The sequence below is a fragment of the Bombus huntii genome, chromosome 7 (assembly GCF_024542735.1).
Source record: "Bombus huntii isolate Logan2020A chromosome 7, iyBomHunt1.1, whole genome shotgun sequence".
NCBI classification, from domain to species: Eukaryota; Metazoa; Arthropoda; class Insecta; order Hymenoptera; family Apidae; genus Bombus; species Bombus huntii.
In genome coordinates this window covers 12,380,959-12,394,592 of record NC_066244.1, presented here as the reverse complement: position 1 = coordinate 12,394,592, position 13,634 = coordinate 12,380,959, and the positions used below count along the sequence as shown (strand labels likewise).

The following is a 13,634-nucleotide window of genomic DNA, read 5'->3' as shown; positions in this document are numbered from 1 at the left end:
AAACGGAAAAACACTCTTCCATCAGCCGGAGACAAGTACCAAGTTGCACAAAAAAGTACAGTAGTCTGTAAAAATCGTACACCATCCCTATCCTATTGGTTTCACAAAACGAAGAGATGTTGATCTCCAAGTTTCTTAAGTTTTGTATGTCAGATTTTTAAAAATTAGCAAATGGCTACTATTACCATCTTCAAAAAATGCTTGTGTTCATTCATTATATATGCAACAATTGTGAAACAGAACTGATCGCGATAAATAATTAAATAAAGTTATTTAGATAAAGTTAAGTAGAACATTTCCAACAAATACGACTAGAAAAGTATCTTCGTTTGATGCTCCAAGTCTTTTGCACCGCATGATACATACAACTGGAATGGGGTGGCAAGAGGGAGAATTGGAAGAGAAGATTTGCATCTGTTCCGCCAGATTACGAGGTATTTCTCGTGGGAGAAACAGGGGTAGTTAACCCTCTTCTTTCAACAGCATCTCTTCGTTCATCGTACTCTTTTCTTTCAGCTGCAACAATCGTGTGGAATAAAGCAAATGGTGGTAGAAAGAAAGAAAGAATAAAAGAGCTGGAACCAGATGAAGTTCGACCGATTAAAAATATTTGTTGAGTATCCATAATAATTTGCATCGACGGCTATCGGTTGTTCCTCTTCGATATTTTAATGCCGCAGGAAAGACTTGAATCGTTCTATTCCGGGCCAGTTCCTCCACCAGCACCGGTATAATTTCAATAATCGTACAAATAAAATATTTGAAAACCATCGTTTCACGAGTTTGACGGTTACAATATAAAATTTACTAGATTCTCGAAGTCTGACGCATCATCGTCCTCTTATCATTTAAACCACCCCCCGCACATACAAATACGCACTAAAAAGCAAATACTAGCTGTCAGTCTCCACTGTCACGTCCTTGAGAGTAATTTTACAGGACCTTCGCTTTAAACGAAACGTGCGAACACTTCAAACATTGCTTTTACCATAATATCTTTCATAAACCACGAAATTCCTTTTTTTCACCCCTAACATTTGCCATTCACGAAACCATAAAATCTCCAGCCCGCTGAAGAAAAGACGAGAAAAAAGAAAGAAAAGAATTCCTTTGTCTACGTCCCCCTTTAAACTGTCCACTTTCTTTCGCATTTCGCCCCTAGTTTCAAACACGAAATCGATCCTAACTTCTCTCGATCGAGTAATAACGAGGATCATTTATTTCCCTAGGCTAGGGAGGCGTTTCCATCTTCGTCGTCGGAGATCTATGCAAAATATGCTCGAAATTCGAACGATAGGCGACTAGGGTGGCGAAGGACACCGGCGACTATGCAATATTTATCAGACCCCTTCTAACTCCTCTCCAACGTCGATACCATCCGCCTCTGTTATGTATTATTCCGCGTGCTTCTATGTAAAAGGTGGGTTTTGCAACCGCGAGCAAGCGATATGAATACCAAATGTCGGTACTCGGCTACACGTTGCTCCTCGTCTTCCGCATTTACATGACCGACGATCTTCGAAAACTGGCCCGATAACAGCCTTCAAGTTTAGTTCTTCTAGCGTGGACAAAAGGATGAACGATTGCCTCTTACATCTATTTCGTACCTCTTCTACTAATTTACTTTCTCCTTCTTTTAAATTTTATTTTGATTACGATATTTAAGGGTAGACGAGCAACAAGCGTTTACACGAGTATCTGTTCCACCAATTTGGTTTCTTCTATTCTTTTTATTTTAATCGCGACATTTAATTGGAATCCATGTAACGTACTGTTCCTCCCGAAATCGAAAGATCTCTATAAGAATACAAATTTTCAAAACTCTAGCAAAATAATTGCCTTAAAAGAATCGTTTCCCTATTATCTCCAATCCATTCTCTGATATTCCCGATTTTCCCTAAATACTCTTCCAAATTTTAATCGCGACATCTAATTTGGATCTATGTAACGTACTGTTCCTCCCGAAATCGAAAGATCTCTATAAAAATACAAATTTTCAAAACTCTAGCAAAGTAATTGCCTTAAAAGAACCGTTTCCCTATTATCTCCAATCCATTCTCTGATATTCCCGATTTCCCTTAAATTCTCTTCAAAATAGTATAACACTCAAAACATTATCAATCAAGGAGTGTCTAACAAAGTTAAGTTCGTCACTGTAGCGAGCGAAAATTCGATACGATTCGCCGTAGGAGGAAGTTTGCGATACACAACGCGCAACTGTAATAGCATGTTAATTACATCGAATAGCGTTGATGTTTGCTGTACTCCTCCGTGCTTCCACGATTCTCCGTGTTTCTGTGTGTTAGCAACAACACCGTACATCGGATTGTTCGCGGTACAACGAGCAGGCTGCCTGTTAACCGGAAGCTGCACACATTCGTCGAAAGAATGAGAACCTTATCGAGGAAATAGTGTCAACCGCGTCTCAGTAAAGCAATGGCTTTCGATATCGCTAATTATCGTATCTCGTCGTACGTTTCAATCAATTTCGTCGATGTTTCGCGATGGAAACGTTTCGTATTTCGAAATCGACTGACGGTTCAAGGTCATATTATTGCAGGTTCTTTGTGTACCAAAGCGGCGATAAGATGCAGCAGGATATGGAGGAAATGGTGGGGGATAGAGTGAGAAACGTGTGGTGGGGAGACCGGCTGCAATGGCCTTGAACGAGGAATTGATTTTAGGCGTGCAATATCGTAGCTATGACGCGCGTGTCGTGATGGTTTCTGTGTCGATTTTTTGAGCAATTTAAGAACGGTATACTTCATCGGATGTTTATTTAGTTTATTATAAGTATACTAGAAAATGTGAAAGGAGGAATTGTAAAGAGATTAGGTTCCATATGAAACGAAAATCGCGTGATCGTAGATTTAAATCATCATTTTAATCAATTAGCACGAAAACACAGAACATCCATCTGCATTAATTTGCACCAATTTTTAAAAATCCGCCAATAGTTAAATCTACCTTGTACAAAATATAATGAATCAAGGGAGCGACTGAATATATCTACGTGAAGCTCTACAGTTCCACAATTAATAACTAACTTTCCGCTGAATTTCTTAAGAAAAAGGGTCAAGATTAGAAGGTAAGAATCAGCTAAAAGAACGTATAAAGAAGGTAATGAGCGAAAGGCTGAAAACAAAAAGCTCGAAAGAAAGAGCCGAAGGAAATGACAAGGCCAGAGAGATGTAGACAACACGAGGAACTGTAAAAAGGACACGTTTACAGAAATGGCAACTGCAGGCTGGCAATATCAAGGGCGAATGTAACACAAGAGAATATGTAACAGTAGATGTAGCAAAAATTATAAACAAATTAAATGCGAAGCTATGACAGAATATCTAGACAACCGTGTTAAAAGCAACAGCCGAAAAAGAATCGCAAGGGTAAGATGCGGCAATTTAGAGGAATCGAGGAGATTTTAGTTAGAGGGAGATGAAAAAAAATGCAAATTATGCGATAATAGGGAAGAAAATCTGAAGCACTGTGTAACAGAGTGCGAAAAAATGAACAGCTTGAGAGAACAGCAATATGAAAGGAATTAGGGAAAAAAAAATATTACCAAGGGGCTGCTAACCGGATTTATTCCTTAGAGAAAATGAGAAACAAAAGTGCAAACCCACGCCAAAGCTAGCGATAAATAACGTATATGTATATTTATAATTCATAGGTGTCGTGAAGTAGAGGTAGGATATTAATCTATAATTCATAAGTACGTATGCGAAGGTTCGGATGGACGAATGTTTCGAAATTGTAATGCCAAGTCCTTTTCGAAGCCGCAGTGGCCGAAATTAATAAATATTAATATATATAGGACAGTGAGATGTTTCCCGAGTAAAAAGCAGTGTATTATGCAGAGTTCATTTTACAGACCATACCGTGTGCCCGGTATTTTACGTACCCTGCCTTACGACCGTGTCATTAAAAATTGCTTATTATACGTACACATGTATAATAATTAGTCTTAAATACGATACAGTTAGAAAAATTCCAGCAAATAAAAAGATCGAAGTTCAGCATCTTTAGTTAAACTCGCAAGCTTCTTTGCTCGGAAAAGTGTCTCAGGTTTCGCGAAAAGAGGGAACTTTCTCCCGTGGGACAAGTTTTAACGACGCTTATAAAAGTGGTTGCCGTGCGCCGAATGCACGGACGGAAACGGATGTGCCCTTTTTATTTCTCTCTCGCCACACTGTACGTGACCGGAGAATAACGTCGGAAACTTCCAACCGACCGGCCCAAGACTTTTCCTCCTTCTTCTATTTCGTGGTCTTTATTCTCGATTTTTCTTCTGCTTTTCCAAGCCAGAGCCGGGAACCGGTGTTCGACGTGCTTCTATACGTGTAGCGTTATTACGGCGAATTTCCTAAGAGCGTGTTACGCGGCACGCATAGGTACACGCCAGGCCGCAATGGCGATTAAGTTAATAGCAGCAGCCGATAGCACGCGGGTCCTGCCGCTATTTAAAGCACAAACTGCAGCGTTGCGGCTGATAAAATGCACCAGGCGTTGTTCCACGGATTCGAGGGCCCCGTTGATGCGTCACGAGCCTGATCGAGCTTTTCAGACCGGCGATCGAAAGCAATTTTTGTAACGAGCAGCAAGTAGAAGCATAGAGAATGGTCGAAGAGGGAAGTTCATCGTGTTACGTTCTTCCGGTTATTTTCGATTTCGTTATATTTTTCTATCGTTAAAAGAAATCTCCAAGTTTGGACAAAATATGGAAGAGGTCTTCTTGTTGGCATTTCAATTTTGCCTGAAACGTCTCCTTCAAATTCTTTTTGTTTTCTAAAATAAGGGCAAGATCGAGGCATAAAAGTTTATAGCAGAGTTAAGCGTGTTTAGAGATCGATCTTTCATACCGAACGTTGCTACAAATAAGCTCACGCTCTCTTTTTCTTCCGAAATTTGTCTGAAGCCGAGCGTGCCCTCGATAGAAGATAAAATCGAAAACCGCAAAAAAGATTGCCAAAGATATCAATAAGAAATGTTAGAAATTTGCGATAAACTCCGTCAATTTGGACGATAGAGGCTATGATTCCGGCGATCAAAAGCAATTTTCGCAACGAATCAACACAAGCACCGGGAACGATCGAGCAGGAGAAAATTCAAAGAGGATGAACGAAGCGTATGGGAACGGTTTTACGGGCTTTCGCGTCTCAAAGGATCAACGATATCATCCTACTGGGACTGTCAATTTCCATATCAAGCGTGTCGGTTCCTGGCGCCTGTAAAATCGCTCGAAAATAAAACATTGGATTACCATGGTTCGATGTCGAATCGCGAAAGCGGATCACGGAATACTTGCTGGCTTTTGGCGAAGTATACCGCGGCGAAGGATATCGCGAAACACGCTTGGAATTTCTTATCTGTGGCTTTATGATGCGCGCTGATGAAACCTCGTGAATAAATATTAAAAGCTGCCGCGGGACAATAGCGTCGATCGTCTCTCGTCGCTTTTCTCGCTGACCCGCAACACAAAGAATCAAGTTAATTGCCTTCGTTCTTCGTCTGTCTCGAAATTATTATTCAAAGACGGCTGGCGTCTTTGCCTGTTTCAGAACGGTTCTTCCGGCTCGAGAATTCGTTTCCTTTGGCGGTTCAGACGTTCTTAGGTAGTTCCTTTGAGGATGCTTCATAGTTTGATTGCGTTAAACGAATATTCGCAACGAGATGTAAGACGGGTGAAATTAGGGGTTGCTGAACGTCGTTCCTCCGCTATGGAAATTGTTTCAGGTCTTCTAGAGTTTTGGATATTTGGCTGGAATTTTACTCGTTTAATTCCCTCGGTGTTACCTTACATAGATTTTGAGAAGTACGGACGATGGTATTAACGTTAGAAGATTCTATTTCTTGTTTCAGAATTGATCTTTCAACTGGAAGATTCGTTTCCTTTGTAAGTTAAAGTGTTCTCAGGTAATTCCTTCGAGGATGTTTCGTAGTTTGTGACTGTGTTAAATGAATATTCACGACCAGATGTAAGATGCGTGAAATTACCAGTTGTTCAAGATCGTACCTCCACCGTGAAAATAATTTCACATTTTCTAGAGTTTTGAATATTCGGCTGAAACTTTGTTCGTTTAATTCTCTCGGCGTTACCTTACATAGATCTCGAGAAGAACAGACGATGGTATCAATATGACAAAATCCTATTTCTTGTTCCACAATTGATCTTTCAACTGGAAGATTCGCTTCCTTTGGTGGTTGAAATGTTCTCAGGTAGTTCCTTCGAGGATCTATAATTTGATCGGGTTAACGTATGGAATATTCATGACGAGATACAAGTTAGATGAAATTAGATGGTACTCAAGGTCGTTCCTCCAATATGCAAATTATCTGTAATTATCTATAGTTTGTTTCGTTGGAACTTCACTCAGAAGGGAGACGTACGTTGTATAAACGTTTTCCTGTCAAACGAATATCGAACAACATTTGTGTTCTCGAGTTAGCGAAATTCTGTGCATCGCCTTCGATATGTTTGACACAGTTCACGCGACAACAAGCAGACAGAACAATTTTCCGCGGTTACCAAGAGCCACTCCGATTAAGTTAGCTGGTCTTAAGCATGTTGCAGCGAATGGATCGGTGCGGTGAATAGAACAGCGATTGAATAGCGAGCAACTAGGTATTCGCGTACCACGAAATCCTCTCGTGTCATTGAACTCTATCAACATTCCGCCACATAAATCCACGTAAATCGACATCACCCAACATTCCTCTGTCTTTCACGAAAACTGCACCAACTAGAATCGAACGACAAACAACTTTCTCTCATTTATCTTCACGAATCTTAAACTTGCAAGATTAAAATTACTGCCATACTGAGAAAATACTATTTGCATTTCGATAAGGAATAAAATATTTCTAACAATTTTTATGAATTTTACGCTTGTCATACTCGTATTCTTTTCTTTGTACTAAACGCAATCGAATAATAAAAAAATCAAGAAGTTCGAGAAGTTTAATCCTTGTGAAAGTAACTTTTAGATTACATGTGCCGTTTAAAAAATTACAACCTACTTTCAATGTATTTCTATTCGAAATTTCACGTATTACAATACGTAATATTATGTCGTCACGTTATTTTTTCCATTATTAAGAGAGAAACTCGTTTCTTTTGTTATTTCCGCGATCAAAACTACCTTCCGATTCGAGAAATCTTATTTTTCCAATTGCAAATTACAAAAAAGGACACAACCGAACAACGAGCGAGCTGCAACGTTTTTCACGTGTCTTCGATTCCTATTAAAACTTCCTATTGAATAAGTATCGATTGCCGCTCGAAAATTTCAAACGCTGTATCAGCTACTATTGGATAAGGAGAAGATGAAAACTCGATGCTGGATTTACTGAGATCCAATCGGTAGAACAACTCGCATAGGTCTTTCCACCGAGTTGAATCGAGCGTCGGGAAAAGTCGCGTCGCGGAAGTACAAACAGGATTTCGCCGCCGTTTCCCGAGGAATCTCATTCCGGGACGAGTGTATCTTTACGAGTGTCGCGGAAATAAAAATCCCCGGAACCTTTCGTGTAACGAGGAAACAGGATACCGCGACGCTTGTACGATTTTTTCGAAAACTTTGAAACACGTCGTCAACGCGACGTTTTATTCTTATTTTTCTATCGAATGTTTGAATATCATTTTTCGACAATTTTCTACATTACGAAGCAGAATGAAAGCGTTTCGTTGATACGTTTCATGAGCGAAAACGAGGTGAAAATTCTATACGAACATGGCCATAAGCATAAAGCTTTATTGAAAAGTTAACGGTGTATTTTAAAATGACGGATTTTGTCAATGCAAGAAGATTGACGTTGATGGACAATTTATTCTCGAACGTAGTAAATTGTTATTTTGTATTATATTAACTTCAGCTCCAGAACGTTTGTATCTTTGCCATTGTTACAGACAAGTATAATAGTCTATCAGTGTACCTGATAATTTCACATACGCGCACACTCATGCCATTTATACGGCTATGGTTGTATTACTGGTCGAATAGTAATTATTTTTAAATTATTTGGTAAATTGAGAAACTTTTATATCGATATTATATCGTCGCGTGATAAACATTAATGTGATATAGATATTTATTTTGGCCGTGTACATTTTTGTTCGTTCAAGTGTTTTACAATTGCCGATGCTCTATTTTTCGAAAAATCTAATTAAATTTCTCGACTAAATTATAGCAATCACATCGAAATTTAGACTGTTGACAGTCCATGATCCGTATTTAACGCGTGATATTGTATTTTAAAATGTCGCGTCAGTCTTTATCAATGAAAATATAATAATTAAAAATAGCAAGCTTTTAACAATAAATGAAAAATTATATTTTATACTTCCTTCCAGGAAATGTTTACTTTACATTATATTAAAAGCAATCCTATAAACGTGGTATTCGTATTTCACATTCATTCGCGTCATGGTATTTTAACGTGGAATTTTTAACAGTTTATATATACGTTTATATTTCCATCTTCATTTTATTTTTATTCATAGAAAATATCGACGTCGCTCGTCAGGCAAATTCTCGGCCGTTATGTTCGCTGTATAATGTTCGCGTAAACGTTCGCGTAAACGTTCACGGGAACGTTACTTTGCGTAATGTACAGAGGAATTCTACACAATAATATGCAGAAACATAAAATTGCATTAATCGTTGCTGGGCAAATTCCAAAGCGAATTATTCTGTTTTCTACACTCGAGTGCGTAATATCCTGTAACGATTAAACGCGTCAGGAAGCATCGACGTTAATAGAATATTAATATGTTACGGTTAGATCCGGCATTAATATTCATTTGCAGCGGACTCGTAAAATATCGCGTTGTCGGTATTAATTAGTTTCGCGATTTATATAAGCGATCGAGATCCACTGCTGGTCCAGAGATACGTATTAAATTAATCATCTTTTTAATAACTAGGAATGTCAGCTATCGATTTGAACGTTTGATCGGTAGATGGACGTACTATGACTCATGAAAGTATAATACTTTGATCGCTTGCATCATAGCAAACTTTTATGAATATCGTGCGTCGATCTTAGATCTTGCTGAAAACCTTTGCATATCTACGAGCCTAACAAGACGAATCAGTAAAATTTCTGCAATCTTGGATTTCTATTAAAAGTTAATCCAAAATCTTCATAATCCTAAATGTCATATTTAAAAAGCTACAATTTCCATACGTGTATATTTCTCATAAAAATCGTAGATTTCTTTTCACACTATTGAGTTTCTAGAAGGCTATCAAACTGAAGCGCTAGAATTCTTACAATTTTGGATTTCTAACAAAATAATTCGGATTTTTCATAGCCCTAAACGTGTCACCTACGATTCCTGTAGCTCTAGATTTCTCGTAAAAATCTTCGATCTCTTCCAAAGCTTTCGAGTCTCTACAAACCCAACGAATCGGAGCCCCAAAGTTTTTGCAATTTTGAATTTCAAACAACTAAATCTAGAATTTCCATAATTTTAGACTTCATACAAAAGCTGCAACACCAGGTATCCGATAAAGACGTTTGAATTGCGCCAACAAACAGTGGAAGATTATTCAACAGTTGAAAAATGTTCTGTAGGTTACATAGATAATAGCAAGTTAGAGGAAAAGAAGAGAAGAGTATTTCCTCTGACAAATTGGCAAGCAAGAGACGCGTGAACGTGTAGCATTGGTGCGTACTCGCTGCGTCAAGGTGGACACTGCTTAGGTGAACGATCGATAGAGCAGGTGGCAGCACATCGGTTGCCTGCTCTGTTTCCGGTACTCCGATACTCTACACAGGCCAGGCTCCAATAACACTCGTGTCGTTCGCTTGACAGGCGACTTGGTCGTTTACGAAAATTCGCCCATCGATTGAATCCTGCTCTCGACAGTGAAAAATTTCGCGGCTAGGAAACCGACCAACGAATCCGTCGACAACCGTTAAAAAAATAGGAGACTTAGAGAAGCTTCGAATGTATTTTGAATCATTTACGAATTTAATTGCTCAACGATAAACCTCAAAAATTTAAAAACGAACGTAGAAGACTTTAATGCTGGAGGAAGGAGACTCTTAAAAAGAATATTTTATAGTAATAATAATAATAAAATATTGCAACCAATAGCTTAATGTAATAATATAGAAAGTGTTTTGTTAATTTGTAATCAGCTCCTTGCTTTCGATTTTTCCTAAATTTAATTTTTCCTGACAATTTAAGTAGTAACGAAAATTATAAGAGAGATAGCCCGGATTCGACATTATACAAATCTCTTTCATGACCGTTTTTCTACTCCGCATATCTTATCGATAATTCGAGAAATCGATACAAATTACCAAAATTCTTATTTAATGAAACGAGAATGTAATGAAAACCGGAATGAAAATTCACTCATCTACAATCGGAATTCTGTTTGTTTGTGAAAAGGAAGATTCTGCAACGCAACAGTAGGATAATAAATAAAAAATAAAACGGGAATAAAGAATCAACGAATTCTTTCAAATAATCCAAATAATTCTAGGAACCTCGTCGAATCCAACGCGTCAAATCTTCGCGTCGATGAATCTAATTACGTTACATCTCTAAGTTATTATTTCTATCAAGAAATCAACGCTTCGTTCGCTCTTAATACGCAATATGCGAATGAAAGAGACTCTGTACGTCGTTTCATCAATAGGAATATTTCAATGAACGTTCTACTCACTTTGCGTATGTCTTCTAGATTGTGAATTTCCGGCGAGAGTCCACCGTGCACGCAGAGGAACTGTTGGTTCATGAGGGCCGCTAGCGGTAGACAGTCAAACGCATCCATGCAAGCGTCGTACACCCTCTCCGAGTATTTTATTTTACCTGAAAAGCAGAAAAGAGGACATGGTCGTCAGAACGAGGAACGATCAGCCTCGGTAGTTGGCGATTCACGTGTCGCTAAAACGCTATTCGATACGCTCGATTGTTTCGTTCTCAGCCTTTTTATACGTAGCTCTGGATGCTCTTTGTATGTCGACAAGTAACGTGAATAGGATGAGAGTGAATAGAAAGAAACGGAGAGGGGGGGAAAAAAGGTAGACGCGGGAGGAAAAAGTTGCTCTTCGGAATTGACTGGCTGTCACGATTCGGAATATTATTGTCTATAGAGCAAGGAATCTTTGAGGTCTCTACGCGTTTCACATCGTTTGTGTTGAATTATTCAGACAGAAAGTTAATTCATCTGGTATTAATGGATCAAAGTTGGGCAATTTATTCGTTTAATGTATTTCTCGCTTTTAGAGGTTTGATGGAATTTTATGTTTTAATGGAGGAACGTGTAATTTGGTTTTTAGAAAGACTACGAGATAAAAGAAAGGTAAATCGAACGTTTGTTTGGGATTGGGGATGTTCTTTTTAGTTTTAATGCTAGCCATGTTCGCTATTAAAAAAATTACACGTCCTTTTCAAACCCCGAGGGTCTATAAAATATCTATGAAAAATTATGAATAAATTATTTTGCTCCGTCAGTTCCACTTTGAAACCTCACCCTCGCACCATTTCGAATACCAAGAACCTTTTTTCCTCCCTCCACACAAACGAGCCAAAGTCACCCTCTTTCTCAAAGAAAATGTTCTTCACGCGTCGATTATTTCGAAGGTGGTGTGAAAAGTCTAGGCCCAGATTTTTCACTGCAGCCAGATACTTTTTTAATGGCCACACGTCAACTTTTGTCGCTTGCCAGCTACAAAGGAGCATGGGACGGGTATCCTCTTTTCCAGGAGGCGGAAGAAAAGGTCGGGGAGAGCAGATAAAAAAAGAAAAGGGAAGAAAAGTCTCTGGAGAGCAATAAAGAAGGGCTGCACGGTAGACGGACCATGGAACCTCCGTGCAGATTTCCGTGTGCACGTGCGTGAGGACATCGTAAAAGGGAGGACGAATTCAAGGATCGTTTCTTGTACCCAGCCACTGTATGTCCACCGAGAATAATAAATCCCTCTATAGAGGAATTTTCGTTGCCTCGAGTGAAAAGTGAAGCCAAAAGGGAAAACTTAACGTTTCATAGAATAGAAAGAGTTGGGATCTCTTTTTGTCATGTTTGGCTTCTTGAATTAACTGGGTTTTCTGAGTTTTTCTCTTAATATTTCAATCCTCCTTTATGTTTATTTATTTCTTATTTTTATTTCTTATTTTTGAAGAAATAAATTGGAGATTAATAAATAGCTAAAAATAAGTATAAAATAATAAATAATGAAATATAAAGTATTGTTGAAGAGGAGAATTAGAAATTGAAAATTATATCTTCTTAATTTGTCAGTTTGATCTGTCCGTTTGAAAAGTGAGCAAACAAAAATTTAACAACAGGTAAAACCAGATAAAAATTAAGTAAATTACTATTATCGAGATTTTTAAATGTTTTGAAATATTTAAAAGTTCGAATACTTCCGTATGCTATCGTACATTCAGAGTTGTGAAAAATTAATGAAAAAGCTTTCAAACCTCATATCACTGGAAATCCTTGTACCAATAAAACATCCAACATCCGGCAGCCGCCCCATTCTGCCTCGATCAACAACTTTCTTTATCTTCCTCTCTATTTACTTTTTAAAACAAGCTTTCTAAACATCTAAAACAATCGAACCTAAGACCTCCATTAAAAGAACCATCCGTTACAAACTTCCAAGTGTCCCTCGGAACTCTTCAACTCTCTAAATCCACTAACCGACTTCCGGCTCGATTCTGTCTTCTAAACTCCACTTTTCTAACGTTCTCCCTTCGTTTAATGTCTGTAACAACGATCGAAACGATTTTCCTCGCTGAAAGATTCGATCCTAGAGCAAATTCGAGATCTGTTCGGTTGAGATCCCGAGTATCAGCCACGAGAAACGATCTGTCCAGCTTCAACGTCGACAAATCTTCAGACAGGTTGTCCAAAGGATTGCAAGGGAGGTCGTTTTATTGACAGGAAATTCTTCTTGTTCGTCAAGACAGGAAGTTGGATCGGAGGCTGAACTCGACGGTCTCTTTCAGGCTAACAACAACGTTTCCACACTTTGTCCGTCTACTCGACGAATCTACTGTTGACATAATTCAACAGTCGACATAGTCGACATAATTCAAGTTGATATATGAATTTATTACATCCTTGTTCGATGATGTCTGACCAGTTAACTGAGTTCGACGTGTATACACGTTAATCCAGAGCTTCGTTTCGATACGTTTGACGTGTATACTCGTCGTGTGAAATAAAAGATTACCATTGACTATAAAAACTGAAAATTACGTTTTATTGACAGCAAGTCCTTCTTGTTCTCTTGTATACTCGTCGTGTGAAATAAAAGATTATCATTTACTATAAAAACTCACAATTCTAGTAAAAATTAATACAAATAACATTTAGTAGCACGTTTGTTTTTTTTTTCGAAAAACCTATTATGTATTTTATAAAAAAAAAGTTTGATTATTTGATTATTCTCTTTGGTATATCAGTTATGGTCAGTATAATCTATGGCTTTTTATAAATTGAGTTGTTTATTTTCCCCAATGAATCCCCATTTTTGTGCTATGCTGCGTATATCGGTTATCCCCCAAATTGTTTTGTGTACTTGTTGACTATATTATCCTTTGGCAATTTTTCAGTTTTTAATAACAATAGCCTTTTCAACGATGAATTATTAATGTTTTATCGAAT

At 38.1% G+C, this 13,634-nt stretch overlaps 1 protein-coding gene across 7 annotated transcripts in view; it reads right to left on the bottom strand.

Moving 5' to 3' along the window:
• LOC126867311 (serine/threonine-protein phosphatase 2B catalytic subunit 3-like) overlaps positions 1–13,634 on the bottom strand; it is a 236,378-nt gene that overhangs the window by 54,425 nt on the left and 168,319 nt on the right. For all 7 annotated transcript variants that reach the window (XM_050621681.1, XM_050621680.1, XM_050621678.1 and 4 more), the window contains exon 5: positions 10,683–10,828. In XM_050621681.1, the coding sequence (XP_050477638.1) occupies positions 10,683–10,828 (146 nt within the window). The remainder of the gene's footprint in view (positions 1–10,682; positions 10,829–13,634) is intronic.